At 40.0% G+C, this 16,846-nt stretch overlaps 2 protein-coding genes across 2 annotated transcripts in view; both read left to right on the top strand.

Annotated features, from left to right (window-relative positions):
- The window catches only part of LOC117784923, a 63,505-nt gene extending 49,604 nt beyond the window's left edge, over positions 1–13,901 (top strand). Inside the window, exons 12-19 of the mRNA XM_034622779.1 lie at positions 337–412; positions 1,632–4,715; positions 4,800–6,512; positions 8,691–8,783; positions 9,397–9,499; positions 11,337–11,484; positions 12,933–13,084; positions 13,154–13,901. Of these exons, the coding sequence (XP_034478670.1) occupies positions 337–412; positions 1,632–4,715; positions 4,800–6,512; positions 8,691–8,783; positions 9,397–9,499; positions 11,337–11,484; positions 12,933–13,084; positions 13,154–13,277 (5,493 nt within the window). The 3' untranslated portion in view covers positions 13,278–13,901. The remainder of the gene's footprint in view (positions 1–336; positions 413–1,631; positions 4,716–4,799; positions 6,513–8,690; positions 8,784–9,396; positions 9,500–11,336; positions 11,485–12,932; positions 13,085–13,153) is intronic.
- A 262-nt stretch (positions 13,902–14,163) lies between these two features.
- On the top strand, positions 14,164–16,401 carry LOC117794081 (E3 ubiquitin-protein ligase MARCH7). The gene is made up of 3 exons (XM_034634562.1): positions 14,164–14,886; positions 15,694–15,909; positions 16,015–16,401. Exons 1-3 carry the CDS (start codon positions 14,410–14,412, stop codon positions 16,249–16,251), a joined length of 930 nt encoding a protein of 309 aa, XP_034490453.1. The 5' UTR covers positions 14,164–14,409; the 3' UTR covers positions 16,252–16,401.
- The last annotated feature ends 445 nt before the right edge of the window (positions 16,402–16,846 follow it).

Raw genomic sequence — 16,846 nt, 5'->3', positions numbered from 1 at the left:
TAGAAATTGACAAATAATTTTTATTTTTGACTTGTAGTCAATTTTTTTAAATTCGTAACTATTATTTGCAGTCCCTGCTTATCACTATGATTATCGATAAACGTTCATACAATATAAAGATTATTCCAATGATTTGTAAGCCTTTTTTGAACTATTTTGAATAATTGCAAAATGATAAACTTAATTAAGAGTAATCGTTATTATTTCGCCTTAAACGAAACATTGTATCGAGATAGATCGGAATACGGAACAGATCAAACAATATTTTTTAAAACTGACATACTTTCAAAATTATTGATATTTGATTTAATTTGATTTGATTTTTGAAAACTGCAGCTGGAACAGGCCTCCACATACGAGGAGCGTCGCAAGATCCGTGCACGTTTACGCGAACTTATGGCGGAACGCGAAGGTAAGTCTTGTAATAGTCATAAGAATGTGCATCCTAACCTCAGCATATACCAGCACTAACCCCAAAAGGATAATGGCAGTCTCAGGAAGTAAACAGACGATTGCTAACTGTGAGACAATAACGGGTTATTGGAGTCTATCTATCTATTTAAGTAGTGTTTACTCAATCTCTCTCTCTATATATTATATATAAATCGCTTTTTGTCTAACTCTCTCTCTATATATATAGTATCTGTGTCTCACACTATTTCTCGCCTTACTATAGCTTCTGATTGTGTTCTGTATTTGTATCTTATAGATATGCAAACAGCGCATACTCGTTGCTAGACTAAAGTAGCTAGATAAAGTGATATTCCAGGCCAGGTATTGCAATTACTCGTCAGTTAGATAATTTAACTATCAGTCATTCATCTATCTACACATTTTACAAATCATAACCATGATAAACACATAATTTTCATATCAATTATTGTACTCGTCAAATGTTTACTCGTTTGTTTATTATTTTCTCACTCTTTACACATTTACTTGTTACACATTCACTCGTTGTTTGTTTACTCGTCAAACATTCACTCGTTGTTTACTCTCTCGTTCTTCGTTCTCTCGTTAAACGTTCACACGTTGTTCGCTCTCTCGTTAAACTTTCACTCGTTTGTTCGTCCTACATATCGCTCACTCGTTGTTCGTTCAAAGCTTTAAAGCTTCTCGTTCTCTCTCTCTCTGTCTGTCTCTTCAAACAAGTGTTCATTTTCTTGTTCACTCGTTCGTTCATACTCGTTCGTTTGTTCTTTCGATCCCGCCTACTTGTTACTCGTTACTCGTCGCATTGAAAGCCAAACATCTGCTACTTTGGCTTTTGATTTGACTACTGTTCCCGTCCCTGTCTCCAAATTCCAAATTTTGTTCTATTATCCACTTTGCTGTGCTGGGTACTCGTTGCTTTCGCTCGTTACCCAACCAGCGAGTGCAAAAGATACATACATACATACGTAGGGCAGCCTAAGTGAACGGTCTGCTCGACCTTTTCGACTCTTCCGACTGTTTATCATGCTTTTTGTATACCCTATCCCGTTGTTTTGCTCGTTCAAAAAGCTTTGCAAATTCTTATCAAAATAAAGTCATATCTCTCTATCTTTCTCTCTCTCTCTCTTTCTTCTATCACTCTCACACATTTTTTTAAAACATTTGCGCTGAAATTTTTGTGCGTTGCGCGTTTTTAGAGCAGAAAATTTTGCAGGCGAGCGGTGCAAAGGCCGCTGCCAAAGTGGAAGAAGAGGAAGAAAGCAGCGCCAGCGAGTATGAGGAAATAATTGAGGAGGTAACCGACGACAGCGACGAGGAGGAGGACGAGGCGGAGACGGAGCAGAAGCAAGAAGTGGAGCAAAAACCAACAGCACAGTCCAAATCTGTGGAGAAGAAAACGGAAAAACAGTGCGAAAAGCAGTCGGAAAGCAAATTGGAGGCCAAGTCCAGCAAAGTGGAGCAGGTGGAGCAAAAGTTGGCCAAAGTTGAGCTAAGCAAACAGGTGGTGCAAGCAACCACAGTGGTTGACGGTCAACAGGGTGAGTCCCTGCCACAAAAGCAGTCCGAGGAAGCAGAACAGCCAGCAAAAGCAACAGCAGCAACAGAATTAGGTGGTACCTTAAGCAATAACGGTGGTACCAGCAGTGGTGGTACCTTTAGTAATAGTAACAAATTGAGCAATAGCAATAGTTTACATAAGATTAGTCCACAAAGTGTTGTTGTTGTTAGCCCGACAAAAGACAAAGAGACGACCATGCAAGCACAACAGCAAGTGAAACGATTGAGTGTGCCACAAAAGGAAGATTCGGGCACCGAAAGCGGTGAAGATTTGCGTCTGTTGGCCGCCGGTTTGCGTGATACGCTGCAACAGCGCAGTGGCAACGCTGGCAACGATGCAAATCGCGGCCTACTTGAGGAAGTCACCGATGCACTCAGCCGCCTCGAGTGCTCCCTCAAATTGGGCCAAGAGCTGGCCGTCGACGGTGGTCAGCGTCAGGCGTTACTCAGCCTAATTGGACGGCTTCAAAGCGGTCTGAGTGCACCCGAAAAGTTGCCGGTACTGCCGGCAACAGATACAGACGGTCGTGACATTGCGGACGATCGTGAGAGTGCCGATCAGGAGTCACTGAGCAATCGACAGAGATTCGCGAAGCGTCGCCAACGCAACAGTCGCCATACGGTGGGTGTAAGTCGTGAGGAATTGGCGGATGCACGGCGCTACATGGAGGATATGCTTATACTCAATCCACAGGGCAGTCAGACAATTGTGGCACCACTTCCCCTAGAGCGCAATGCCAGCTCCAGTGCGATTATTGGTGCGCCCAGCACGCAGCTCTATCGACCCAATCAATTTGTGCCCAACAGCCAGCACAAAGCTCAACTTAAGCCCAGTAATAACAACAACAATAGAAGGCCCTTATCGGGTGATTATGGCATCAGTTACGCCAGCTATGAGGCTGCTCCAAGCGCACTGGAAGCGAGTCAAGCAGCACGCTTCAATGGCAGCAAAAAGCAGCTCATGAAACGGGCCAATACCATTGATATACCCAAGGCTAAGGCCAAGTATGGCTCGGCGGATTGTGATACCGACTCGGAGCTGGAGGATCACAGTCGCAGCCATGCTGGACCCAATCTTGGCCTAAAGCGTGCGGTGCAAGTGAGTGTAAAGCGGCGTGTGCAACAGGTGGTACCACCGTTTGAGCCCAAAACGGAGAATGATCACAAGTTCCTGGCATTCATCAATAAACAGAATCATCAGGGTGGCTTGGGCTGGGCTGGTGCACGTTCCGTGTCCAATTGGACGCACAAGTTTGGCAATATCAAGCATACGTTTGAAACGGGCGTGGCAGCGACCGTTACAAAGGGTAAACCACCGCAACCACCGACGCATCACTATCAGCGGGAGCAACAGCAGTTGCAGAGGGAGCGAGAGCAATACCAACAGCAGCAGCATGAGCAACAGTTGCTGCGGGAGCGGGAGCGTGAGCGGGAGCAACAGTTGCAGCTGCAACAGCAACAGCAACAGGCGCTGCTGGAGCGTCAGCGTCGCCAGGAGCTGGAACGGCAGCTGCGTCTGGAGCAGGAGGCGCGCTACGAGCGCGAGCAGCGCGCCAGATTGGAGCGGGATTACTACGAGCAACAGCTGGAGCGACAGCACTTGGAGCGACAGCAGCAACTGGAGCGACAGCGACAGCAACAGGAGCAACTGGAGCGACAGCGACGTCAGGAAATGGAGCTGCGCATGCAGCAGCAAAGAGAAAGGGAGCGGGAAAGAGAACGTGAACGTGAACGTGAACCGGAGCAACCAGTCAATCAGTTTATACACGCACCCCAATCCGTTTTTCGACCCATCGATCAAGGTCAAGCGCCAGCGTCAAACATTTACAAGCCCATAGCACAGAAAAGCGCCAGCAGTGGGCGTGGCAAGCAACCGTATCAGCTGCAACCACGTGCCAGCTACAGCAATACACCGTCACCCGCTTCCACAACCGCCAACTCGCCAATTGGTCTGCCCTGGGTGGCCAAGCCACGGGTGGATAACAGTGACTTTAAGCGCAAGGCGCATCACTTTGAAGAGCGCTCGCTGCGCGACAATCTGGAGCAACAAGCACCAAGCAGTGTCCAGTATGTGCAACGTCACAATTCGTTGCGCTCCAAAGCGCCACCTATGGCGCTCAGTGAGTTCAAGAAGCGACCCTCGCTGCCCAATGCCATGCAGCCAGAGTTGCAGCTGTATGCAGCCACAACAACAGCAACCACAGCAGCAATCACAGCACCACCGCCACCCACCAACATCTCATTTACCTATGCAGACTATACGCCAGCTGTGGCACGTCGTGGTGCCACGAATTTAGGCAATTATCGCAGTCAACCTTGCCTGAGTAGCGCCCTGGAACCACTTACCAATCCACTGGCTGCACCACTTGTGCTGACCAATGCGAATCCCACGTATTTACCCACCCAACCAGCACAGACGACGCGTCATTTCGATTTTGCGAGTCCCATCGACAGTCCGACAAGCTGTTTGACCGCACCCCTTATGACGGACAATACGGACGATGATCTTGATCTGGATTCGGATCACAATATGCACGAATACCGTGCGGAGATCAAAGTGATGCGTAAACCACGCAGTCAAACGGCCGTTACAGTGGCTGGACGTCGCACCGCTCATGTGAGTGATGATGAGGTCTTTGGACGGAATTCGAGAGCGGCCAAATCGCTGCTCTACACGATGAAACAGCTGGGTGGGAACGGTAGTGCAGCTGGTAGCGCAGCTGGTACCGCAGCTGGTACCGCAGCTGGTACCGCAGCTAGCAAGCCGTCATTGAGAGCCCAAACGAGCACTACACCAACAACGGCAGCGGTGCAGCCTTTAAACACAAGCAGTTCATCCAGCAAACCCGGCTGTCTGTCGCCGGATGGTCGCATGTATCAGGCGCCTTTGGTAGAGCCGCTTTTTCCACAGCTCAGCAATTTTGAGGCGAATCGCAAGCCGCAGTATCAGCCAGTAAGTCAACCCGGCTACTCGGCTGAGGCGCAGACAAGCTATGTGGTTACCTATCCGCTAGATGATTCAGCGGATGAGCAAGAGTCCAGTTTGAGTGTAAATCGCATGCGTCGCAGCTCGGAGCATTCAAATGCCAGCTCCAGTTTATCCATGACCAGCTGGACAGCAAATCCAATGCATGTGCAGGCAGCAGCAACAGCAGCAGCACCATCCATGCCACCACCACCCGTGGATCGCAGCAATAAGCCGCAATTGGCGCCAAAACCAGCAACGGTGGTAACGGTGGTACCACCACCACCACAACAACAACCACGTCCTAGGCTAAGCACTAGAAGTCATACGATCAGTGAGTCAATGTTGCCTGAGACGGCAACACTGCAGCAACGTGTCATGTCACAGCAAACGCTCAGCAACAAAATGCAACAGCAACAGCAGCAACAATTGCAGCTACAGCAGCAACAGTTGCAACAGGAGCTGCGTCGCAAGAGTTTGGGCAATGTGTTGGAGCAACGTGAAAGCCATCAGAAATTGTACTACGAACAGCAAGAGTATAAATCATCGGCACCAGCCGATACGCCCGATATTGTGAAATCATCGCTGCCCAAGGAACAAGCGCCATTATTAAAGAAATTTGGACCACCACAGCGGCATCACTATGTGCCCAATGCCTATCAGAGTCCGCAGCTGAGCAAGCAGACCAGCAGCACTCATAGCCAGAGCACCAGCAACATTACCACCGTCATACAGCAGCAACACAAGCCACTCATTGTGGAAACTCCGGCAACGCCGCAACCAGCGAATGTGGATCAAACGCCAGAGCAGCAAATACCGCGAAATATAGTTTTTAATAATGTGAATGCCTTCAGCTCGCTAAGTCGTCGGCAACACGAGGAGGAGTTGCTGCTGCAACACCAGCAGCACAGTAACAATGTTGCTGCTGTTGCTGGCTCCAGAATGAATCGCTTGAGTAAATGCGATTCCTGGACACAGATATGTAATCAACCACAGCAACAGCAGCTGAGCAATGGTACAGCTGCCATACGCTACAATCAACCGTCAGTGGTTGCTGCTGGTGCTGCTGCTGGTGGTTTTGCTGCTGCTGGTGAATTGCGACGCACTAAATCGGGACACTCGTTGGCGGTGCCCAAGTTGTATGAGGCGGGCATTGCCAAAGAGCAGGTGGGTCAAAAGCAGCGCACTGTCGCTGCCTATTTCTCTGGCCAAAAGTCACCCACTGGCAATGGACAGCTGGAGGAGTTGCGCACCACAACAACCACAAGCACAACGACAACGCAACGCAAATCGGCAATTAATCGCACCAAAACAAGTGAAAAACTATCGGCTGCACGCAAATCGTTAAGTTCATTGAATTCAACATCGAATGGTAATGTGTCGACAGCGGGTCTGTATCGTGTTGGTGGTGCAATAGCTGGTGGTGCTGCTGCTGCTGCTGGTGGTATTGGTGGTGGCGGTGGTTTAAGTCGCAGTGCAACAATGCCACACATAGCGCATCTCAATTTGTTGGACGAGAGCAATGTGGAAGATGCATTCGAGCAATTAATGCTGGGCGCATAATTTGCAAGTGATTTCGATTTATCGATAAGTCGATTAATCGATTAATCGATAGACCGATTAGTCGATATATGTATATCGATAACAAAACAAACTCTCGCACACACACACACACACCGCAGTCATTCCAGTTTGAGCCGCCCAGCGAGACGCAACTGGACCCAACAAACGATACACACACACACACACACACGCGCACACACAACGAAGCCGAAACTGTAACTGTACTGATTACCGATTACCGATTAACGTTTACTGTTTACTGTTAACCGTTAAATACTCGCTACTGTTAGTTTTGAGCGTAGATTTTTTGTTAGGCTTTGTTTTAGTTACAATTCCAACAGAAACAACAACAACAGGAACAACAACAAGTGCCCCACACCCCCACCCACCAATTTTCTAGTCAGCACGAAACGTTCCAATTTCACGTTTCGATTCGTTTCGTTCCGTTTCGTTTCCAACATTGTTTCTTGCGCTCAATTTCGGACGAGTCTTTTCACACAGTTTGTAGGAGGGACCACAAAAGGGGTTTTTTGTTTTGTTTTAAAAGAGAAAAACAAATTCTTTTTAATTCAAACACACACATACACATAAATACCACACACTGCCGAGTTTGCTGAGCTGCTCCAACCGCAGGATGCCAAAAAACAACAACAACAACTGCTGCAAATTCAAGTCAAGAAATAAACTTAAAAAAGAAATTGCAAAACAACAGCAAAAGAAGCAGCACTTGATACCACAAGAAATTTGTGAGTGAGCAAAAAATTAAATACAAATAAAATCCACACACGAAATGTACAACAAACAGCGTTGCCACCTTGTTTATTAAGCGCGTTCCATGTACTTACTTACTTACTATTGCTACCTACGCCTGCCCGGCCTAACTGCATACATATCTTTTATATATACTTTATACTTATATATATTCACACAACTTTTTTATACATATATATATATACATATTTGTATATTTGTTAATTATTTTTTATATAAAAAAATAAAACAACTTTTTTTGCCTGCCCCCATTCCAAGAACTGTATAAAGTTTAGTTTAGTTAGCGCTTTAAACGTTTTGTTTTCCGTTTCCGTTACGTTGCCATTTCGTTACGTTATGTTAATGTTACGTTGGCTGGTTGATTGGTTGGTTGGTCCAGCAAAAACAAACAAATAAAATAAAAATATATATAAAAAAAAAAAAAACATTACACACACTTAATTGTAAATCCCATGTTGTCCCTCCTGTTCTATACATTGAACTGTTTTTGTCTCTCTCTCTCTCTCTCTATTTTACTATTTTTGTCTCAGTCTTTTTTTGTATATATACCCCTCCCAATTATTTTAATTATCGATTATTGTAACAGCTCAGCTGCAGTTGGCTGTGCTGGCTGTTTTTTTCTTCGCTTTCTACGCCAAACATTTTTTACTCGCATGTTGTCATATGATTTTTCCTGTATATATTTTTTATAAATAATTTTGTTGTGCATGTCTTCTTGTTTTATGAATACTGTAGCATTTAAGTAGTCGTAGTAGTTGCACCACCAGCACCACCAGCGTCACAGACACCAACCACCAAATCGCCCAGCAAGTGTGCCGCCAAAAAAAAGCCATCAACGGTCACGTTATCGTTATCGTTATCGTTTTCATCTATATTTCTTTACTATTTTTCTAACTTGTACTTTATTATTTTCTTAAAACTGTGTGTAATATTTTAAATGCGTATTTTTGAAACGCGTGGCATGGAACAGCCGCTTGGCAGAGTTGCCAGACTGTGCGCGTTTCCATTGCCAATCGTTGCGCTGGCACTTTTAATAAACAATTTAATTGTTTCCTTTTTTTGTAGTGTAATTTAGCTAATTTTCAACGTATTTTCGTTTTGTTGCCGTGTGTAGTGTTAAAAAAAAAAATATAGTTGCCTGTTCTAGATTAGTTCAAGCCAAGATAATAATATGATTAACATTCCTAATATACTATACTTTTTCCCAACATTTTCATTAACTTTTACTGTAATAATATTGATAATGATTATGTTTACATATTGTTGAATTGATTTTGATTGCATGACTAATTGACTTGACTAATTGTTGTAATTATTGCTTCTTTTTTCTCCCCATTTCTCTCGTTGCTCTCGCGCTGAACCAAACACAAAAAATCGTCTAAAACATTTCTTCATACAGCACAACACAAGCAACAAAGCTCAACGACCAGTGAACGCACCGAGACAAAGTCAAAGGATGGCGGCGCAGTTGTCACCACAACAACAACAAAAGGTACGACAAATCATACATAGATATAGTAGGTACCTCACAGGAATTTCGAATATTTTTAGGAATTAAAAAAACAAAAAAAAAATCTTTAAGAAATTGATATAAGGTTGACAAAAAAAAAAGTAATCATAAGTTGGAAAATTCAGCCAACGAAGATATTTAGAGTACAAAAATTAGGAAATGCCGAAATCAAAAATATTTGATTAAACATTATATCTCATTATTTATATGAACCTCCTTGATTCTAGCTATTTTTAAATAAAAGTTGCGAAAAAACTTTGTGTTTTTTGCTAGTTTATTTTTTAGATTAATTCTAAAGCTCAACAAAAATATAAAGCTGTGTTAAGAAAAAGTTTTAAAGTCAAAATTCCAAATATTTAATTTAAATTCGAGCGATTCTTAAATTTTCCTTAATTTTTATCTACATTTTCATTTTTTTTTTCTTAATTTTTATTTCACAGTAAAAGTATTCTTAATTTTTTTTCCTATTTCTTATTTTTATATTTCTAGTTTGGTTTTCCTTATTTTCTTTTCCATGTTTTGAGTATCTTAGTATTACTTCTACACATTTATATAAGCAATCTAGTTAATATAAAACTTTTATTTATTATTTTAGTTACCACACGCACTGTGAGCGGCAGCGCTGCCTCCAAGAATATTTCGCCGCTGGCCAAATTTAAGCAGCTCGATAAAGCAGCTGCCCAGCAGCAGGCTCAAAAGTAAGCAACATTTTCGAATACCAATTAAATACTGAATAAGATATTGAACAGCAAATACATACAAACACATATATAAATTGTATTCGCACACTTGTCTAATGAAAATGCAAACAAACTGTGCAATATTCTTATATTTAAATATGCATTTAAATTCAAATTAAACGGCGCTGACTGATCTGGCAACGCTGCCGGCATTGCAGCTTCGTTGACTGTTCTGGCAACGTGGCTGCAATTGCAATTTGGACAGATCTGGCAGCGCCATTTTGTTTGCATTTCTCTTGCACAAACACACACACACACACACACACATTTGGTGCAGGATCACAAACACAACTCACAAACAACCAATCACACTCACAAACAACCAAACACACACACACACATACTCACTCACTAGTTTCGCCTTATTTTTGTCTCCCATTCTCTGGTGTTGGTGATCGGCAATCGAATGTCCTGTCTTCTTCTTGTGCATAGGATGATGTCTAAATGTTTTTAGGTACATTTTGTAAATTGTCTTTTGCTGTAGCTACCTGTCTCGCTCTAGCCTCTGGGCCCTTTTCTACTTGCTCTGTCTGTTATTATTTTATTATTATTATTCTCTCACTTCCTTACGCACCTATCGTGTTTCCCAAAACAGCAACAACAACAAGATAAATCAAACAAAGCAACAACAACAAATTTAGTTAAACACAAAAATACACAGAGGCACACGAAACAACCGTTAGCTCATCCTTATTATAAGAATATAGTATTAATATATATATATATATATGTATGTATATATATATATATATATATTTGTTGTTGTTTTCCGCTAACACAAACACATACACACACACACACACATCCACGAGCTAAACAATTCGAACACCCAATTTACATACATAAGTACAACAAATATTTATGTATTAAAACAAAAACAAAAACACAAAAAAAATATTAAGAAAGTTTGTCTTCGGCACGCCGAATATTTAATACCCTTGCAGAGCTGTGTATTCAAATGTCGATCGATCGTTCCCAAGACATTAAATAGTCCGAACTTAGGAATTAAGGATCAAGGATATAACCCAGAAGATTGTCTTAGAACTTTTGTTTTTTTTTTTTAAGAAGACAAATTTAAGAGCCTCAATAAAATACAGAGAATTATAATCTTACAATCACGTTTTAAAAATCTAGATTCTCGACCCATTTTATTCATATGGCTTGAAGAATATTATTTTTTACAAAACTAAAAAAATGCGACGAAAATAAGATTTATTTTTTGTATAAATATATCTTTGAAAAAGTCGGAACTGTATCAAGTTTCACTTAGATAAATTTAAGTTTGATTAGCGGTCAAGTTTTAATTGACTCAAATCGTCGTCCTCATCAGAAAAATACTAATTTTGTGGACAACATAAAAATGGCATAAACTTTATTTTATAAAAAAAAAATAAAGCATACTTTTTGGAGTATTTTATTTTTTCTCTTATTTTATTGTAGTTGCTCATGATTTTTAGAGCAATTAAAAAAATAATGAAATCGGTTGAGTTTATCTTTAATTAATATTACAAGTAAATATATGTAACAAATAATAAAGTAATTTTGGAAAAAAAATAAAGTATACTTTCGGAGTAATTTTTTTTTTTCTTATTGTAACATAGTTTGCTTATGGTTCTTAGAACAATTTCAAAAATATATTTTAAATACGTGAATTCTGTATTTCGCATTTCGTGTGATAATTAAAACACCCTCTGCAGGGGTAAAAAAAAAAAATCTTAAAAAAATAATAAGAATACCAAAAAATTGTGAGTTTCGCTAAAACGTCTGCCCCTCCAACCTTGAATCATTTGTTCAGATCATCTCCAACAACAAGCACACCCACGACCCCCGGCGGTTCAGCACAACCGTATTTCAAATTTACCGATCCGGCATTAAATGCACGCGCCGCCACTGTCAAGGATCAACTTCTACAGTGGTGTCAGCACAAAACGCAGGAATATGAGGTATCCAAAACCTACAAAATACCACAAAAAATACCAAAAAAAAAAACCTTAAAAATACCGAAAATAAAAGAAGCAACTATAAAGCCAAAACGCAAAGCCACAGCCATAGACCGTTATACTTGTTATATTCCTTATCTTACATTGTTTTTTTTTTATTTAGATTTACTTGACTTATATTTTGTATTTTGCATTTTACTGCCGTTCGTTTTGAATAATACGTTTTTAACAAAATCTAACGCTTAGGCCCAAAAAATACAAGCAATAACAAAATCAAAAACAAAACCAACGTAAAAAGTACAAACAAAAACAAAATCGAAAAAACTAAAAACAACGCTTAACTTTTGGCTGAGCTTTTGAGCAATTCATTTACACACGCATACACACAAACACACACACACATACGCATACAAACACACACACACACACAAACGCACGCAAAGCAGTTTGGCTTGAAAAGAAGTTAAAGATGAAAAAGAAGAGATGATAACGAAGATGATGAAGAAGTTGCAGAAGCGCAGTTTTTACTTACATGTTAACCAGGGCTGAAAAAACATTCAATGTACGGCTGCCACCAATTATTTCGATAGTTTTCAAAACTAATCGCTGCATGGAACTTTTTAATGCAACTGCAGAAAAAAACTAATTATAATAAAATAAAATTTTTGTTTTCAATTGTTTTTTTTAACTTACACATTACAAAAGTACAAAAAATTTCGCTTAATCGACTGTCAGCAATAGCACGTTCGATGTTTGTTCTGCTTTAAAAATGTATCGATTGTACATCGATGTTTTTCCAGCTCCACTTCTTATCGCTTTTATTATAGTATTGTTGTTATTGTTGCTGCCATTTGCTTCGTCTGCTGCTTTTTGGGGCTGGATTCTAAATGCAACAATCAAAAATCGCTTAAATGTCGCTGCCGCTGCTCAAAAGAGAAAAAATAATATAAATAAAATATAAAGAAAACAAATTTCAAATGCAAACCAAGTGGCATGGTGAAATTATAAACAAGGTGGTGTATATACTCAACACTGCGGCAGTGCTGCCAGAATATTGTGGACTTAAATTGCTAAATTGAAAAAAAAAATTGTAGAAAATAGCCAAGAAAAAAAAATAGTATATAACCCTATAAAAAAAATCCTATAAATTAATTACGTAAATTAAACAAATAAGTTTAAAGTTATTTTATTTCAACAGCAATAATATTTTGACAATGTCGATAGCATCCTCGACAACATATTCAAATACTTCGAGCTCTGAATTCTGTAATCCGACATTTTTGTACACAAAAAAGAACTCTGCCTCTGTGTTGAATAAAAGTAAAGTGAGCAGACTACCTTGTTTTAATAACACCATGCCAAGTGCTGTGCTGCTATAAACCGTTATATCCCCCCACTCCTATCAATTACGCGAACACACTTATAAGAATTTCTGTTAATGTTATTCACAGAACGTCCAAATAAGCAACTTTAGCTCGAGCTGGTCAGACGGCTTGGCCTTTTGTGCGCTGATACATCATTTCTTGCCAGATGCATTTGATTATAGTAAACTAACCAAACAAACTCGCCGACACAATTTCGAAGTAGCCTTCAGCGTTGCTGAGTAAGTACTATCGATATAAAATCTTACACACTGATCGTTTGCTAATCGATAAATTTGTCATTTAAACAGCGAAAAAGCTGGAATTGCGCCTTTACTGGATGTGGAAGATATGGTGGAGATGAGTCGACCCGATTGGAAGTGCGTCTTTGTCTATGTGCAGAGTATCTATCGTCGTTTTCGCAATTGCCAGTAAACCAGAAGAAGAAGAAGCAGCCACAGAAAAACAACAGCACGTGCTAGGCCACAACAACCACAACAACAACAACTACACATCTATTCATTAAATCATAAGCAAGTCTATCCCAAAAAAAAAAACCGAATATAATAATAATGTTTATGTATAACTTTTGGCATTTTGTGTTGAAACACATCTAATAACTGATATACCCCACAAATGGCAGGCTCGTCTAATAATTGAACAGCAAGAACATTTCTACGTTTTTTTTGTCTTTGTTTATCATTATTATCTTTTCTTATTTTTTTTTTTTTTGTGTAATACTATTACTATTATTATTATATTATTATTTGTTATTGAACTTAAAAAAAAAAAAAAAAAAACTATGCAATAATTGTTGATTTTTTTGTCATAATTTTAAATATAAAGAAAAGGAAAAAAACAAGACGCAAACTTTACTAACCCCGCTGAGTTGAAGATGAAGATTATACGATTTAAACGAGTATAAATTATACATTATATATACACAACTTGAAGCGAGCGAAATTACGAGCAAATTACTAACTCGCAGCAGCGGCAAGCGATATGCGATATCAAAATAAAAATATAAATAAAAAATGTATCTACAGCTAATATTAACATTGAAAATGAAATGTGTTTTTTTTTATTTATACGTTACGCAGAGAAATTTAAATTTTGACAGCGCTGCCATCTGTTAATAAACTGGCAACACTACACTGTCAGTTGTCACAGATCTGGCAGCATCGCGCTGCCGCGATCAGCCCACTAATCGATTAGCTGCGCACAATTTATCGAATTGATGCTGCCAGATAGCAAGAAATTATTCAAATTTAAATTTAAATTGAAATTGAAAGTATAGTAGGCATTGGCAGGCAGCTGTTGAATAAGGCAATTTGTTGAAAATACCGAGTTTGAGAAATATATTTCAGACATGCTGTGAAAGTCTAACGTTAAGTTTTGTGTAAAATGTCCAAACAAAATTCCGTGTGAAATTCGTACATCAAAATTAAGGTTAGTTAAGCGCGCACACCACAACACCACCAACAACATAGGCAATTTTAGTTGACCAACCATCAGAAGGGGGACGAGAGGCAGCTTAATTGGAATATCGAACTGTTGAGCATTGAAAATGGCGCAGCAACAGCAGCAGCAGGAGCAACCACAGTTATCCGAGGCAACAGCCTTAAGGTTGTTGCACAGTGTTGTTGCCGGCACGACAATGCAACAGGCGCAACAACAACAGCAGCAGCAGCAACAACAACAGCAACCATTGCAGTTGGAAGCAAGCAATGCTTGTGGCAATGCCACAGCTGGTTGCAGCAACGGCGGCGTCGGTGGTGTTGCTGCCACACAGCTGGCACTCGTATTGCCAACAAGCAACAGCAGCAGCAGCGCATCAGCAACAGCAACAGCAACAACAACAGCGGCAACATTGGCAACGGGAACAGCAACGGTAACGGGAATGGGAACGGTAACGGGACACGGACAAGCGTCACAGGAGAGCGTTCACTCGGCCAATGAATTTGGCAACTCGTGCCGCATTTGCCGATGGAATCGTCTCGACATGGAGATCATTAACTGTCCCTGCAAATGCAAAGGCAGCGTGGTAAGTCTCCCATCAAAATGGTGCACTTTTGCACTTCTGCACTTTGGCAACAGTTCTCTTCCTCTTTTTGTATTGGCATAAAGTTTAAAAATGGAGGCTACAATTTAAAATTTGTTGTTCTAACAGTATTACAAAAAAATTAACCCTCTAATACCCAAGAGTGCCTCAATGCACTCATCAGTTTAATTACAATTTCTCAAAAAGTAACTAATTTTTTAATAAAAAAATACTTTTTGATAGGGCAAAAAAAATTTTTTGAACGAATTTCAAAATATTTGAATGCAGAATGTATTTAGGGGCCAAATCATGATCAAAATGACATTCCGCTTCAAAATCGTTTGCGTTTTAATAAAGTTATGAAGGTTTGAAGTTGGTCAGATCAAGGATCTAGCCACTTTACAAGTCCAAATTCGTGTTCAATTTGGCATGATTTTTTACAAAAAAATGAAAGGTCTCAGAATCAAATTTAAAGTGTTGTTTTATACTAATTACGATATAGGGAGTTGATTAAAAGTGAAAACTTGAGATTTAAAATTTTGAATTTTCGAAATTTCAAAGGGGGTACCCTTAGCATCGAAAACAATATCTAGTAGAATCTTGAGGAAAATATTTTTTTTTAAGAATTTAATAAAATTTGAATGCAAAACGAATTTAGAGGACAAATCATGATCAAAATGACATTCCGCTTCAAAATCGGTTGAGTTTTAATAAAGTTATAAAATAAAGTTGAGCCAAAAAAAAGAAGAGATTTATTTCCTATAGTGTTATGTTGAATATGAATGATGATTAATGATTTTGATTTACCAGGGCTACATACATATGAAGTGCTTGAAACGCTGGATAATGCATCGACGCGATAATCGCTGTGAGATCTGTAATGCCCCATTCAATATCACAGCGGATCGGGCGAGCTTTAAGCAGATGGTTCGTGCATTCTGTTGCGGTCGTTGCTGTGGCATGATCGTGAAGCATGTGCTGTTCAGTGCCTCGTTAATGCCACTCGCCCATGTGATATTGCAGCAGGTGAGCGAGTGCTGCTGTTTAAATCGATTTTTAAATCAACAGCGATTGCGAATCATCGTAATTGGCACAATCGACGCTTATTTGCGTTTCTTTAACTGTGTACAGGTATTGCATTGTATGGACAATTTGAATCAGGGCAGCACCGAACAGCTAACGGTACAGGAGGTATTTGTCGCATCATGTGCATTGCTCACATCCAGCGCTTTATTCTTTCACTTCTTTGAGTTTGTGACGACCCGTTTTCTGCTCATACGCAATATATTGCGACATTGGTGGATGTTTGGCAGTACCAACGATTTTGGTCTCGTTGAGGTCGAAGATGATGCATTTGATCTATTTTGACATGACATTGATTCCTAAGCCTAACTAACAGACCAACGACAAACAACAACAACACCAACAACACCGACACCAACAACAACAACCACACCCTCGGTATCATAACAAAATTGTCAAGTTTTAATCAATAAAAAAGACTCATTCATAACGGCATTTATTTGAATTATTTTACAAGTTTTACAGCACTGATTATTTTGAAATGTAACCGCTTGTCAGCTGTTAGCGCTGCATTGAGAAGTCTGTTAACGCAGCAAAGTTGCTCCTGTTAACGCGTGACAGAGACTGTTAATTAACATGATTTATCGATTGGTGAACTGGTTGATAGGATTCGAAAAATAACGATTGTTGTCACTGCTCTCATCAACTAGTAGTAATGTTGATATTGATATTATCGATACTATTAATAACTGGGCGCAACGTACATGTATTTCAAATTAGTTGTCACCAATTTTTACAAAGAAGACTTTCGCCCTTTGTTTCACGACGAAAACAGAGTTGGCGGCAAACTGAAAAAAAAGACTGTTACAAATATCGCTCAATAATATCGCATTATTATATCGATATTGAAGTTATTGTCAAAAACAAATATCGCCCCAAA

This window comes from Drosophila innubila, chromosome X (assembly GCF_004354385.1).
Source record: "Drosophila innubila isolate TH190305 chromosome X, UK_Dinn_1.0, whole genome shotgun sequence".
In the NCBI taxonomy this organism is placed as follows: domain Eukaryota; kingdom Metazoa; phylum Arthropoda; class Insecta; order Diptera; family Drosophilidae; genus Drosophila; species Drosophila innubila.
The sequence above is the reverse complement of the archived record's forward strand: the minus strand, read 5'-3'. Positions and strand labels throughout refer to the sequence as shown.